The sequence below is a fragment of the Rhinoderma darwinii genome, chromosome 1 (assembly GCF_050947455.1).
Source record: "Rhinoderma darwinii isolate aRhiDar2 chromosome 1, aRhiDar2.hap1, whole genome shotgun sequence".
Taxonomy (NCBI): Eukaryota; Metazoa; Chordata; class Amphibia; order Anura; family Rhinodermatidae; genus Rhinoderma; species Rhinoderma darwinii.
The window spans coordinates 264,920,927-264,937,641 of record NC_134687.1 but is presented as its reverse complement, the minus strand read 5'-3'; the positions used below and the strand labels follow the sequence as shown (position 1 = coordinate 264,937,641).

General features: G+C 40.7%; 1 protein-coding gene across 7 annotated transcripts in view; it reads left to right on the top strand.

The window, feature by feature from the left end:
- Positions 1–14,545, top strand: part of ADGRL3 (adhesion G protein-coupled receptor L3) — a 2,099,109-nt gene extending 2,084,564 nt beyond the window's left edge. For 3 of the 7 annotated variants that reach the window (XM_075863876.1, XM_075863871.1, XM_075863866.1), the window contains one exon: positions 11,586–14,545. In XM_075863876.1, coding sequence (XP_075719991.1) covers positions 11,586–12,370 — 785 coding nt within the window. In that variant the 3' untranslated portion in view covers positions 12,371–14,545. The remainder of the gene's footprint in view (positions 1–11,585) is intronic. The other 4 variants (XM_075863900.1, XM_075863883.1, XM_075863896.1 and 1 more) reach the window with 3 other exon arrangements.
- The last annotated feature ends 2,170 nt before the right edge of the window (positions 14,546–16,715 follow it).

The window sequence follows — 16,715 nt, the reverse complement described above, 5'->3', positions numbered from 1 at the left end:
TTTTTACTGTATTGGTACTTATGGGGCTTTTCAAACGCTGCGCACCAAATGGCACCCCTTTCATTCTGAGCTGTACCATGTGTATTGGTATAAGAGAAAATGTGTTTCTTATGTTTTGGCACCTCAAAGCAGCTTCAAACTTGAAATGGTGTCTAGAAAACATCCTAAAAAAAATGAGGCCCTAAAATCTACAAATTGCTTCTTCATTTCTGAGGCCTGTGTTCTGAGTCAAGTAGCATACTAGGGCTACACAGGTATTTCAGGGCACCATACAGCTAAATTTTCTGGCCCCCCCTACCGTGGCACCGCCTGTTAATGGTACTCCGTCCAGCACTATATCATGCTACCAAGGACCACCATCAGGGGTGTATTAGGGGTACTGATGTGAGGGGCCCGTCCAAATCTAATTGAAAGGGGGGCCCGGCAACTTGCCTTTGGTAGAAAAAAAACAGGCCCCTGCAATGGGGCCCGTTTTTTTTCACCAAAAGCATGTCGTGAGCTGCGGGCCCCCCCCTCTCGTCATGGGGGCCGCCAAACACCGCCCGCGCGACCGATCGCACGCACCCGCAAACTCCCGCGCGTGCGCACTTGCGAGCGTGCGCGACCGCCCACCCGCGACCGCCTGGAAGCGCGCACAGAATTTTGAGCCAGATTTTGACCTGCCCACACTATCTTGCCACGTTTTTTGCCCGCGGCGATTGAGGACAGCAGACAAAAAACGCAGCGAAAAATGCATTTTCTGCCTCCCATTGATTTCGATGGGAGGTCAGAGGCGGAACTGAGGCAAGAAAGGACGTGCTGCTTTTTCTTTTTTCAACATCTGGCTCCCATTGATTTCAGATTAAATCAATGGGAGGCGGTTTTGGAAGTTGTTTGGTGCTGATTCTGACGCAGTGTCCGAGTCAATATCAAGGCCCAAAAACTCTGAACTGGGCCTTATTGTTAGGGCTTATTCAGACGAACGTGTAATACGCCCGTGCAACGCGCGTGATTTTCACGCGCCTCGCACAGACCTATGCTAGTCTATGGGGCCGTGTAGACTGTCAGTGATTTTCACGCAGCGTGCGTCTGCTGCGTAAAACTCACGACATGTCCTATATTTGTGCATTGTTCGCGCATCACGCATCCATTGAAGTCAATGGGTGCGTGAAAACCACGCCCAGCACTTCCGCAGCAGTATAAACTGTTATTGAAAACAGAAAAACACCACGTGCTACAAACATACAAACAGAGTGTCATAATGATGGTGGCTGCGCGAAAATCACACAGCCACGCATCATACGCTGCTGCCACACGGAGCTGTTATGGACCTTTTGCATGCGCAAAACGCCACATTTTTTGCGCGTGCGTAAAAAGCATACGCTCGTGTGAATCCGGCCTCAGGGTAGGAACACACTAGGCAAGAACACTGCAGATTTTATGCAACACATTTTATTGTGGAAAATCCGCAGCGTATTACAGTCGTAGCAGAGTGGATGAGATTTGAACAAATCTCATCCACACGCTGCAAAAAAAATTGACCTACAGTGTGGCTTTTTAAGCCGCAGCATGTCAATTTATGCTGCAGAATCGCTGCTCCTCTGTTGCGGAAATGCTGTGGTTCTGCCGAAAAATCACAAATGAGAAGAAAAAAAAGGTACTTTTTTAAATTTATAAAAAAGTTTAGACTTGCCCCGGCCGTAGTTTAGGTGACGCGATCCTCTATTCTTAGCGCAGCCCGGCCTCCTGTCATGACGTTTCATCCCATGTGACTGCTGCAGCGGTCACATGGTCTACAGCGTCATCCCAGGAGGCGGGGCTACGTTCAGAAGAGAGAGATGCGTCACATAAGCTATGGCCGGGGCAAGTCTAAACTTTTTTTTCCCTGCAGGATTCCCGCAGCGGACATGCCTCACGAAACCTGCGCCACTATTTGGTGCGGTTTTTCTGGCGGAATTACCTGCGGCTACCGGGGCGGATAAGCTGTGTAGTTTTACTCAGCATATCCGCCTAGTGTGTTCCTACCCTTATGATGTCGCTCCTGGAGGTGCTGCCTGTCTCTAAATAGGCAGTTGGTCCAGTAGAATTTGGAATTTTTTTTTTTTTGTGAACCAGCTTAAAAAAAATACAAAACTTTTGTGTTGACTTAAAAACAAGACCCCAAAAACAATGGAGGAATCACAGTTTTTTCCAATTTCAGCCCGCAAATTATTTTTTTTCAGTTTCCCAGTACATTTTATGGTACTTTAAATGGTGTTAATAGAAACTACAACTCTTTCCGCAAAAAAATAAGCCCTCACACCGCTCTATTGATGATAAAATAAAAACATTATGACTCTTGGAAGGCGGGGAGTGAAAAACGAAAATGAAAAAGCAAAAAAGGATCAGTCCTGTAAGGGTTAATTAACTTCTAATAAAAAAACATTTATGACCACATATGGGGTATTGACGTAATTGCTTTACAAATGCTGGGTGGCTTTTCCTCTTTTATCCCTTGTGAAAATGTAAAAAATTCAACATTTTAGTGGACAAAAATGTTGATTTTCATTTTCACGGCCTAATTCCACTAAATTCTACAAAAAAAAACCTGTGGGGTCAAAATGCTCACTATACCCCTAGAAAAATTCCTTGAGGGGTGTAGTTTCCAAAATAGGGTCACTTTTGGGGGGTTTCCACTGTTTTGGCCCCTCGAGGGCGTTGCAAACCCGACATGGCACTGATAACCAATCCAGCAAAATCTACGCTCCAAAATCCAAGGCGCTCCTTCCCTTCTGAGCCCTGCAGTGGGACCAAACAGCAGATTATTACCACATATGGGCTATTGCCATAACAGAGGCTACATCGACTTACCTGCAAACACTGATGCTGCTGCAGAATCAACTGTAGCCTCTGTTGCCTCTGGTGCCGATGTGTCCTCGCTCGTCCGACATGATGCAGGACCTGGGGCAGGAAGTGACGTCACAGCGTGATCTCTCGAGAACACGCTGTGTGTCTGTGCACTGCCAGAAGCTGGGTGTTAACGAAGAGAAGTGGATGATGCTGATTCGTCAGCATCATACGCTTCTATTCACAACGCCCAGCTAGTAAAAGAAGTAAAAACGCCCAGATGTACACACCCACAATACACGCCCACTTGGACTTAACTTTAAACACGCCCAGTTGTACTTAAGAAAGCCTCATTTGCATAAATATAAAAATGGTCATAACTTGGCCAAAAATGCTCGTTTTTGAAAAAAAAAAAAACGTTACTCTTATCTACATTGCAGCGCCGATCTGCTGCAATAGGAGATAGGGGTTGGAAAATCTGGTGACAGAGCCTCTTTAAATTTCGGATTTTCTTTAATAAATTTAGAATAAATATATTAACCAACATTTACAATCAAATGAAATCATAATATGTTTTACGAAAAAAACAATATGAGAATCAATTCATAAGTAAAAGTTATAACCACATAAAGTGACACGAGCAGATTTGAAATAGGCCGCATCCTTAAAAGGTTAAATAGTGTTTTCTTGTGATTGTAGTTTTTGTATTCTCTGTTAATGCTGGTTATTGTGTGGTACCTGACTTTTAGCTGATACATTATAGTTTCTCTTATTTGTTGTTTTTTTTTCTATATTGCAATGTGCCAGATAGGCACAATATAAAATTAGGGAGTCACTCCACTAAAAAACTAAAAATGCAGCTTTTGGTCATAGAGTTATACAAGCTTCCAAAGTTTGGATTACCTCCCTGGTGCCGTTACAGAGATCCCCTGAGAAGACACTATTAGGCCGCAGCCAGTGGCGAAGCTATAGGTGTCGCAAGCCAGAGGGCCCGCCTATTAAAAGTTACTATAGTAACTGAGGCCTATGTACTATAGTACACGGGCCCCTGTTACTATAGTAACACACAGTATACTTACCCTAACCATTTCTGAGCGCAGCAGAGGTCCTGACATCTATTTGCGTCATGACGTCACGACACTTTGCACCGCGCATGAACTCACGACGATGTGCACCGCACACAATGTTTTGATGCTGAATGGTGTCAGGACCACGGATGCGCCCCCGGAGCTAAAGATAAGGGTAAGTATAACATTACTGTCTGCTGGAATCCTGTATCATTGTGTGATCTTGTCTGTTGGGCCTTGCATCAAAGCCTACCACATGGTAGGCTTAGATACATAGCCCATGTGTGATTCTGTCAGATTGGCCCTATATCTAATCCTACCGCATGGTAGGCTTAGATACGGGGCCCCAGCAGACCGTAATCGTATACTGTATAAGATTACTGTCTGCTGGAGCCCTGTATCTAAGCCTACCATGTGGTAGGCTTAGATACATGGCCCATGTTTGATCTCTTATGCTGGGTACTGTATCTAAGTCCACCACCTGGTAGGCTGAGATACAGGGCTCCATCAGACAGTAATCTAATACTGTATAAGATTACTGTCTGCTGGGGCCCTCTATCTAAGCCTACTATCTACCATGTGGTAGGCTTAGATACAGGGCCCATCAGACAGGATCACATGTGTCTAAGCCTACCACATGGTAGGCTTAGATACATGGCCCATGTGTGATCCTGTCTGCTGGGCCCTGTATCTAAGCCTACCACATAGTAAGCTTAGATACAGGGCTCCAGCAGACAGTAATGTTATACTGTATCTACCATGTGGTAGGCTTAGATACAGGGCCCATCAGACAGCCCAATGTAGAAAATAAAAGGGTAGTTAGGTTAGAGAGGGGTCAGACTATATTGGTGGGGGAAGAAACAGACTGTGGGGAGAGGACTAGGCAACAAGATAAGGAGATCCTTTCGTTACAAAACAGCAGTGAAAATAAAAAAGCCCAAATGTCAAATAATCACATTTCTGATACTGAAAGTGAAACATTTAAAGGCAAGTTAAAGTGTATGTTCACAAATGCCAGAAGTCTAGCAAGCAAAATGGGGGAGCTGGAGGCCTTGATACTGGAAGAAAATATAGATATAGTTGGTGTTGCTGAAACATGGCTGGACTTTTCACATGATTGGGCTGTAAATCTACAGGGTTTTACACTGTTTCGGAAAGACAGGGCAAATAGAAAAGGTGGTGGTGTATGTCTGTATGTATGTGAGAAGCGATATGAAGGTGAGTGTGAATGAGACATTAGAGGGTGAAGATTGTGAGGAGGTTGAAACCTTGTGGGTGGAATTACAAAGGGAGATAAACACGGAAAAAATTACTTTTGGTGTAATCTATAGACCCCCCAATATAACTGAAGAGATAGAAGGTCAAATATATAAACAGATGGAGCGGGCTGCACAGGCGGGTACTGTTGTGATAATGGGAGATTTTAATTACCGGGACATTAATTGGTGTCATGGTTCGGCTTCAACTGCAAAGGGGAGACATTTCCTCAACCTGTTGCAGGAAAATGTTATAGGCCAGTTTGTGGAAGACCCGACTAGAGGTGAAGCTCTGTTGGATCTGGTCATTTCTAATAATGCAGAGCTTGTTGGGAATGTCAATGTTCGTGAAAACCTCGGTAACAGTGATCATAATATATTTATATTTTACCTATACTGTAAAAAAAAAAAATACAGGCTGGGAGGGCAAGAACACTTAATTTTAAGAAGGCCAATTTCCCCAGGATGAGGGCTGCAATTCAGGATATAGACTGGGAAGAACTAATGTTAAATAATGGGACAAATGATAAATGGGAGATTTTCAAATCTACTTTGGGTAATTATAGTGCAAAATTAAAAGTATAAACGACTAAAATTAAACCCCACATGGCTTACACCTTCTGTAAAAAGGGCAATAGGTGACAAAAAAAGGGCATTTAAAAAATACAAATCTGAGGGGACAGCTGTAGCCTTTGTAAAATATAAAGAGCTTAATAAAATCTGTAAAAAGATAATAAAATAAGCAAAATTACAAAATGAAAGGCAGGTGGCCAAGGATAGTAAAACAAATCCTAAATAATTCTTCAAGCATATAAATGCAAAAAAGCCAAGGTCTGAACATGTAGGACCCTTAGATAGTGGTAATGGGGAGTTGGTCACAGGGGATCAAGAGAAGGCAGAGTTACTAAATGGGTTCTGCCGCTCTGTATATACAACAGAAGAAAGAGCAGCTGATGTAGCCGCTGCCAGTGCTGTTAATATATCAGTTGATATACTGAATTGGATGAATGTAGATATTGTCCAAGCTAAATTAAATTAAATAAATGTGCACAAGGCCCCGGGACAAGATGGGTTACACCCTAGAATTCTTAAAGAGCTTAGTTCAGTTATTTCGGTCCCCCTCTTCATAATATTTAGAGAGTCTCTCATGACTGGTATAGTGCCAAGGGACTGGCGCAGGGCAAATGTGGTGCCTATTTTCAAAAAGGGCTCTAGGTCTTCGCCGGGTAATTATAGACCAGTAAGCTTAACATCAATTGTGGGGAAAATGTTTGAGGGGCTATATACAGAATTATGTGACAATAAATAGTATTATAAGTGACAGCCAGCACGGTTTTACTAAGGACAGAAGATGTCAAACCAACCTGATTTGTTTTTATGAAGAGAAGAGCAGAAGCCTAGACAGAGGGGCCGCTGTGGATATAGTGTTTTCGGACTTTGCAAAGGCATTTGACACTGTCCCCCATAGACGTCTAATGGGTAAATTAAGGACTATAGGTTTAGAAAGTATAGTTTGTAATTGGATTGAGAATTGGCTCAAGGACCGTATCCAGAGAGTTGTGGTCAATGATTCCTACTCTAAATGGTCCCCGGTTATAAGTGGTGTACCCCAGGGTTCAGTGCTGGGACCACTATTATTCAACTTATTTATTAATGATATAGAGGATGGGATTAATAGCACTGTTTCTATTTTTGCAGATGACACCAAGCTATGCAATATAGTTCAGACTATGGCAGATGTTTGTGAATTGCAGGCAGATTTAAACAAACTAAGTGTTTGGGCGTCCACTTGGCAAATTAAGTTTAATGAAGATAAATGTAAAGTTATGCACCTGGGTACGAACAACCTGCATGCATCATATGTCCTAGGGGGTGGCTACACTGGGGAGTCACTTGTTGAGAAGGATCTGGGTGTAATTGTAAATCATAAACTAAATAACAACATGCAGTGTCAATCAGCTGCTTCAAAGGCCAGCAGGATATTGTCGTGTATTAAAAGAGGCATGGACTCCGGGGACAGGGATGTAATATTACCACTTTACAAAGCATTAGTCAGGCCTCATCTAGAATATGCAGTCCAGTTCTGGGCTCCAGTTCATAGAAGGGATGCCCTGGAGTTGGAAAAAATACAAAGAAGAGCAACGAAGCTAATAAGGGGCATGGAGAATCTAAGTTATGAGGAAAGATTAAAAGAACTAAGCCTATTTAGCCTTGAGAAAAGACGACAAAGGGGGGACATGATTAACTTATATAAATATATGAATGGCACATACAAAAAATATGGTGAAATCCTGTTCCATGTAAAACCCCCTCAAAAAACAAGGGGGCACTCCCTCCGTCTGGAAAAAGAAAGGTTCAAGCTGCAGAGGCGACAAGCCTTCTTTACTGTGAGAACGGTGAATTTATGGAATAGCCTACCACAGGAGCTGGTCACAGCAGGGATGGCTTTAAAAAAGGCTTAGATAATTTCCTAGAACAAAAAAATATTAGCTCCTATGTGTAGAAATTTTTTACTTCCCCTTTCCCATCCCACTTCCCCTTTCCCATTCCTTGGTTGAACTTGATGGACATGTGTCTTTTTTTAAACCGTACAAACTATGTAACTATGTAACAGGATCACAGATGGTGTGATCCTATCTGATGGGCCCTGCATTTAAGCCTACCACAGGGTAGGCTTAGATACAATGCTCCAGCAGACAGTAATCTTATACTATATTAGATTACTGTCTGAAGGGCCCTGTAACAACGCCTACCATGTGGTAGGCTTAGATACATGGTCCAACAGACAGTATCACACATGGGCCCTGCATCTAAGACTACCACATGAGTTACTAATGTTTTTTTTTTATGTTTCTGCTTTTTATACATGTTTGGTTATTGGACTACAGCGGATTCAAGGACTACTTTTTATTCATTTCAATAAAATGGTTAACGAGGGTTGTGTTATATTATATATATATTATATATATTTATATTTTTTTAAACTTTATTACTACCGCCTTAGTAATGCCCGCTGGCTGATTAACTGTGTCCATTAATAAGGCGGGACATAGTGTTAGCCAGTGCAGACGCTAACATTAACCTCCATTACTAGCCCGATACCTACTGCCACCAGGGGTATCGGGAAGAGCCAGGTGGTAGGGTACTGGGGCGGCCGCAGGCTGGTATAAGGCTGGGACAGCGCAAAAACAGTGGGCCTTCCTACCCTGGTAATGCTAGCCTTCTGCTGCTATATTGTATCCGGTTGGTTATTGAAAAATTGGGGGGACCCCACGTTATTTAAAAAAAAAAAAAGTTGGAAACAACGATGTGGGGTCACCCCATTTTTCATAACCAGACAGATACAGCATAGCAGCAGCAGGCTAGCATTACCATGGTGGGAAGGGCTAAGGTTTATGGCCTTTCCCAGTCTAATAATAACAGCCTGTGGCCGCCCCAGTGGCTTGCCATCACTACAGATGGTTGGGTGCTAGATCGTACTCGGCTCCTCCCGGTCTGCCTGGCAGCGGTGGGTATCGAGGTAATAATGGGGGTTAGTTCTAGCCTTTTCACTGGCTAACAGTAAGTTCCACGCCTTAGTAATGGACGCTGTCAATCAGCCAGTGGCCTCTACCAAGGCGATAGTAATAAAGTTTAAAAAAATACAAGGACATAGAATAAATATTTGATTGAAATAAAAAACCACCACACATACCTTGTTAACCATTTTATTCAGAATTTAAAAAAATGCCGTCATCAAAGTAGTCCTCGTATACGTAGTAGTTCAACAACCAAACCTCTAAAAATACACAAACACACAAAAAAAATGAGCAACACATAAAAAAGCTAAGTAATTATTATACCTTTCCTGGGTACAGCACTGGAGCCGCAATTTAGCGAGCTGGGCCCTATATCTAAGCCTATCATATGTGATAAAGTCTACTGAGCCACTGTATGTAATCCTATCCATAGATATAAGGTCGTAGTGCTTTAGATATGCGGTCTGCTACATACACGCGCACACATTTTTTTGGGGGGACACATATGTATTGGGGCTATTGTCCCTGATGTTTTAAGACCTTAGCAATGCCCTTGTCTGCGAGTGCTGCATCGTTGGGTCACTTAGGAGATCCTGCGATGCAGCTTAAAGCTGCGGCCATTGGCAATGAGAAGAAGTTGGTGGGCCCAAGAAGGACTTTTGCATCAGGGCCCATGTGCCTTTAGATACACCCCTCGCCGCAGCTGAAGCCTGTTCTAGCCATAACAACAGAGCAGTGCTGTCCTCAGCTGCTTGGAAGTCAGCATAGGAAATGTATCCAAAAAGAATGACATCATTTTACGGTGATGAATACCCCCCCACTACAGTAAACTCATAGCACACCAGTGATTATGGAACTTAGATAATGTTAAGATATATCATAATTGCCAACATTTGAAATTTTTTTTACGGGGACACTTAGACTGTGGCATCCTCGATGGCTGTCTTATGGGTGTGTGGCTTATCTGGTGGGTGTGACTTATGGGCATGGCTTTCTTCACAGAATTTCTGCATACAAATAAATGAACATAAATGTCTGCACTAGTTTGGCTGACAACAACTATGGTGGACAGTATCTCTCTGGTTATTTGGTTGTACACAGGCAGGTGATGTTTCACTTTATCACTAGGGCTAGGCCATATGTGCTGATCACCACTGTTAGCGTAAAAATCAGCATAGATAGTGCCACACTCAATGCCCTCTGTAGATAGTGCCACAAAGCCCCTGTAGATAATGCCACAGTACACTCTGGGGATAGTGCCATTGTGCCCTCTGTAGATAATACCACGGTGCCCTCTGTAGATAATGCCACAGTGCCCTCTGTAGATAGTGCCACACACCACCCTGTAGATAATGCCATAGTTCCCTCTGTAGATAATGCCACAGTGCCTCCTGTAAATAATGCCACATAGCCCCCCTGTAGATAGTGCCACATACCCAATTGTAGATAGTGCCACACACATCCACTTGTAGATAGTGCCCCCCCGTGTAGATAGTGCTACACACACCCCTGTATATAGCGCAACACCCCCGGTAGATTGCGTTACACTCCTCTCCCTCTAGACAGCGAAATTGGGGCTACTCCTAGTAGTGGAATCCCTAGCCAGATTGTTGCCGACGCTCTGGCTGGGGATTCCTCTCCCAGAGTAGCCCCTGACGTCCCTGTCCATATACAGACAGTGATGTCAGAGGCTCCTCCTGGATCGGAATCCCGGCCAGATCGTTGCCAACGCTCTGACCGGGGATTCCACTCCTGAAGAAGCCACTCACGTCACTGTCCATATATGGGAAATTGTTTTTTCAAATGTTGAAGTGCTTTTTCTTCTTTATGCCTTGTAAAAATTTAAAATGTCTAAGTTTTATTGGAAAAAAAAATAGATTTTCATTTTCACCCCTAAATTCAGCAAAAAAACTGTGGGGTCAAAATGCTCCATTGATAAAGTCCTTGAGGGGTGCAGTTTACCAAATGGTGTCTTTTTGGGGGTCTTTTCACTGTTTTGGCACCACAAGATTGCTTCAAACCAGACATGGTGCCTAAAATATATTTTAATAAAAAGGAGGTCCCAAAATCAACTCAGTAATTCTTTGCTTCTGAAGTTAGTGCTTCAGTTTATTAGCACGCTAGGACCACATTTCAGGTATTTCTAAAAACTGCAGAATATGGGCAATAAATATTGATTTGCGTTTCTCTGGTAAAACCTTCTGTGTTACAGAAAAAAATGGTTTAAAACGGATTTTCTGCAAAAAAAACAACATTTGTAAATTTCACCTCCACATTGATTTAATTCCTATGAAACACCCAAAGGGTAAAGAAACTTTCTAAATGCTGTTTTGAATACTTTGAGCGATTCCATTTTTAAAAAAGGGTGATTTATAGGGGTTTCTAAAATATAGGGCCCTCAAAACCAGTTCAGAACTGAACTGGCCCCTAAAAAAAGGCTTTTGACATTTTCTTGAAAATGTGGGAAAGTTCTAAGTCTTGTAACGTCTTGTAACAATAACAGGACGTTAAAAAATCCTATGCCAACATAAAGTAGACATTTGGGAAATGTAAACTAGTAACTATTTTGTGTGGTATTAATGTCTGTCCCACAAGCAGAGACATTAAAATTTCTAAAAATGAAAATTTTTGTGTTTTTCACAAATAAACACTGAATGTATCAACCAAATTTTACCACTAACTTAAAGTACAATATGTCACGAGAATCTCAGAATCGCTTGAAAATTAAAGGATTCTAAAGTTATTTCCACTTAAAATACATGTCAGATTTGAAAAAAATGGCCTGGTCCATAAGGCCAAAATAGGTTTAGTCACTTAGGGGTTAAATAATTTTTCTTCTAGCCCGAAATTATCTGAAAACAATGGCATTAAATGTAATAATAAAATCTTTATGATGGTTTAACAGTATTATTTTTTTTATTTATTGCAACATTTTTCAGAGGGAATCCTGAACAATGCCACAGATACAAGTGTCATGGATACTCTACCACTAAATGGTAACAATGTGAACAGCTATAACATTGCAAGAAGAGAATATCTTAGGGACAGTGTACAAATAATTGACCGTGACTTTAACCACAAAGAATCTGCCTTAGAAAAAAAGATTTTAAAGGTGGTTACTTCTAACTATATACCTTCCTATCTGAACAACCATGAACACTCATGTGAACAAAGGAGGAATCTTGTAAACAAGTTGATAAATAACATAAACAATTTGAAAGACGACAATGCAGTCCTTGTTGATGCTACATGTTTGACTGATGAAATTATTGGTTTGGAACTGATAAATGAGGAGCCTGATGCTCCATTGTTATCCTCACGGGCCTACCTTACAGACAGTCACCAGCCTCTTCACTTTACTACAAGAAAGATTCCATCAGAAAACATTGAAAGTGTTTTCCCTTTGTTAAGAAATGAGCACATTGAACCAATGCAATCACCTAAAAGAGATTTTCTCTACACCAGCATGCCAAATCTAACTGGCATACCTGTCACAGGAGACATTACTACTTGTACTCAAACTGGTTCATCGCCTGTCAAAACTAGTGTTGCAGAAGAATTATACTATAAAAGCATGCCAAATTTGGGTACCCAAAACAACGTACATCAGCTTCATACATACTATCCACTAGGACGGGGAAGCAGTGATGGATTCATAGTTCCATTGAGCAAAGATGGAAATCCTACTGATGTGAAACCAGCTCATCTCATCACAAGTCTATAGAATGTGAAAGATGAAAGTAGTAATGTTAACAAACTCTTTTATGATTTACTATAAGAAATAATATTGTGTGAGCTCATAAATCTTTATGCTGTAAAAAAAAAATTTTAAATGGCATTTCTAGTCCTGTGTACGGGATACAAAGTAATGCTCTGTTTTCTTTTTGGTTTTTTTCTAATTGTCTCAAAAAGACTTCATTATGTTAATGAAAAAATAAGAAAGAATGAAAGAGTGAGAAAAAAAGTAATGGCAATATCTGTAGCTTTTATTTATTATGCTGTGAAGTGAATAATTGAAAAATGTTTATTAATAACACAGCAAGATATTTTGGGGACAAGACATTGATTATATTAAAAAAAAATCACATTTGTTTTGCACTATGTAGTACTGCAATTGTCATACAACAACATTGTATATTTAAAGCGTGCCTCCAATTATAAAAGAACTTTCCATAAATCAATAGTGCAAGCAAAGATAAGAAACTTTTTAATATGTCTTATTTAAGGAAAATACCTCTATCTGGACTCATCAGGTTCCCCTCCCCACCTCTGCCTGTTTTCTTAACTGTTCAGGTTACAGCTGTCCAAACAAGTCTTTGGAGAGGGAAGGGTAAGGAGGAAGCAGAAGCTGGAGACTAGCTAACAGTCTCCTATACACATCATACACACAAGATCCATTTTATAGCAGTAAAAAGCATTATAGCTGAGAATCCAGCACCGGGTGAGGTAGCAAAATACTTAATAGAAGCAGCATGGAGGAGATTATAAAGTTTTCAGGAGCAGTGTAGTTGTAAATCCAGCACTGTGGGGAGACAGTGACACTTACTAAAAGCTGCAGCACGTTTATCTCTTTCTCTCACTCTGCATCTCCCTCCCCATCCTGCACCCCCTCCCCTTAGATGTGTATTGGTAGTTGTATGCTGATTTCTCAGTGGAGTGTAGAACCATATGCTCTGCCTCACTGCTCTAATGATTCTATAAATGAATTCTGAGTGTGTAAACAGTTAAGAAAACAGGAGGGGAAAAGGAAAGGAGCCTGAAAAGAGGCATGTTTTTCTAAAAAGATGTATTACAAAATGTCTTATATTTGCTTTGTACTATTGACTTATGCAAAGTTATTTAAATCAACAGATTGGGGGCAGATTTATTTATGTAATTATGCCAGTTTTGTGCCATAAATATAATGAAAATGATGTAGTTTAGGCAAAATGCCATATTTAGGAAGCCCCGTACCACTTTTTTTAAAATGCATCATAAAAAGTGGGTGGGGCTTTGGAGTGTAGTGTCCGAGTTACTTATTTGGCTCATTTACTAATAATGTCCACCATTTTCTTTATGAGAAAAGTGGCAAAAACCTACGCTAGGTTTGATCTGGCTTTGTTTTTAGCCAGTGCTTGCTTCTCAGGAAAGAAATATTGGTACTAGGCATATCTCCTATATACTCTATGGTTTCTCATGCGGCTGTTCAAGCCATGAGAGGGGGGCCGATTCCAGGTTTCTCTCACCCCTATTTTAAGTGGTGGGAACCTGCATAATGATCTGATCTCCACACGTTTTAGAAAATAAGAATGTGGAAATGTGCTTGAGTCAGGAAGACAGGATGGGGTCATTAGGATCTCCTGTTGTAGGTGCTTAGGGGTTCTGGTGGTATCAAGCAGCAACTATAAGGCACTTACATTTTTATCTTTGCCCTTATCCTCTAGTACATTTCTGGCCATTAATAAATCTCCCCCATTGTGTTTTCAGATTGTTTATTCCAATTGACAATTCAAGCTATTAATTCCAATTTTCTGCTACTGTTATGAATAGGATTATTACATGCCCATTTGTATAATCTGAGACATAATGGGACGAGTGCTACAAACCTGTTGGCTTGCTATGAATATTATTTTGTTTTTGTTTTTATTGTTACAGGTGACAAATGTTGCTATGTGAAAATAAGAAAATGTAATCTAAATCAACATCAACTCAATCCTCAAAATTAATAAATTTTTCAATCACATGCTAATTTAATATATTTGTGATGTGCTGTATTAACCAACTAAACAAACAAAATAAAAGAAAAGAAAAGTAATGGCAAAAAATATAAAGCTTTTGTTTGCTGAGCAGTAACTCTCATTGTATCTTTAATGTATGCTATTTTATTCCCTGAAAGTTGTGTCCCTGTTAATGTAGTGAAATGAGATATATAAATTTTTTGTTCTGATTGTCTCACAAATGTTGTCTCAGTCAGAAATTAATGACTTATGTTTGTCATATATTTTTAGTTTATTAACTAATTCCTAAAAATGAATGCATGTATTTTGAAGAACTTTCACTGACAATTTTTTTTTTTTTCTGATTTCCTCTTTTCATTGTAGCAGTAATCTTCCAATAATTCTTCATGGGTGTATCAGATTTTTATATATTTTTTTTATTTTTTATAATTTAGAAAAGTAGTAAGGGGTAGTACAGGTTAATGTTAACAATTCAAAACCTTCTATAATTTTTAACAATATAACTGACTCCAAAGTCGGTTCCAAATGGAGTTTTCTTCTGCCAGACTATTTGGGCCCATAATTTTATAAGATCCTTCAGAGGATCCTCTTGTACTCTGTAGTACCAGACTAACTCTGATAGTAATATGAAATGAAAGGGAATTTTGCAATAAGGCCACTTTAACACGACAGTATTTGGCCAGTATTTTGCATCAGTAAGCCAAATTTAGGAGTGGAATATAAACAGAAAAAAAGTATAGGAGAAAGATTTGTAACTGTTCCATGTTTTGTATTACAAATACTGAAGCAAAATACTGACCAAAATACTGAAACACATAAAATTGGGCTTGTTCTGATTAAAATATTAAGTCGTTTACCTTTTTTTTTTCTTTAGCATTCAAAAATTAAAGGCTCTTTTTCTATATCTTCACTCACAACATAGAAGTTGTATTGTTCCGTCAAAGCTGAACTGACAGCGCAGGACAACTTTTCAGCCGAGCTGCCAATACAGCATCAGCATTGAAGAAACGATACAGCTACTATGTATACAGGATACATAAAAATTTTTTTTGTTTTTTTTTATAAAAATCAATTTAAAAGTTGTTTAAAATCGGATAAAACACTAATTAATAAAAAAAAAAAAATTGCTTCAAAATCTTACATAGACTTTAAGGATATGGAAAATGTGTAAAAAAAATCTAGAACTCTACTCTTCAAAAGGATTGGTGCAGCAGTGTCACTGAAAATTGTCGAATGCACTCAATCAGACTTATGCCAGAACCTTAATGTCTTTGCAGACCTCTGAATAAGGTCCAACTAAGGCCACATGCCTCGGTTTTGCCATGAATTTCACATTTTGCAGTGCAAAAGATTAAATCAGCTGCAAATCTGCAGAAAAATATGTAGCGCTTGACAGTGGAGTTGCTACCACTGGGCTTTCGGGGCCCAAGCCCCGGATCCTTGGCCCAGTGCCCCGGATTTCTGGGCGACTGCCACATAATGACGTAGATATAGGGGTCGCAGCGGTCTGCCCCAGAAGCCAGGGGGCCCCCCCCGCACCATGTCTATAAAAAGTTACTATAGTAGCTGGGGCTTATGTAATAAAATACAAAGGCCCATGTTATTATAGTAATAACAATATACTTACCCTTCTCGTTCCCGAGCACTGCGGAGGTCCTGACGTCTTCTCGCGTCATGACGCTACAACGCTGTGCGCCTCGTACAACGTCGAGACGCTGGATGGTGTCAGGACCTCCGCTATGTCCGGAGCCGAAGAGAAGGGTAAGTATAACTTTACTGTCTGCTGGGGCCCTATATCTAAACCTACCATGTATCTAAATACAGGGCCCAGCAGACCGGATTACACATGGTATACTGTACAAGTTTACTGTCTGCTGGGGCCCAGTATCTAAACCTACCATGCATTAGGCTGAGATACAGGGCCCATCAGACGGGTTTACACATGGTGTGATCCTGTCTACTGGGCCCTGTATCTAAGATTATCACATGGTAGGCTTAGATACATGGTCCATGTGTGATCCTGTCTGCTGGGTCCTGTATCTAAGCCTATCACATGGTAGGCTGAGATACAGGGCTCCAGAAGACTAATCTTATACTGTATAAGATTACTCTCTGCTGGGCCCTGTATCTAAACCTACTACATGGTAGGCTTAGAATCATTGCTTATGTGTGATCCTGTCTGCTGGGCCCTGTATCTAAGCATACCACATGGTAGGCTTATCCAAAGGAAATGTGACTAGCATAGCAGAACAGAAAACCTCCAGGGTATCAGGGTGCAGGCCTCCAGGGATCCGACTTGTAAATCCCAAAATGTAAACAAAAATGGAAAAAGAGGCAGCACTCCAAAGAGTC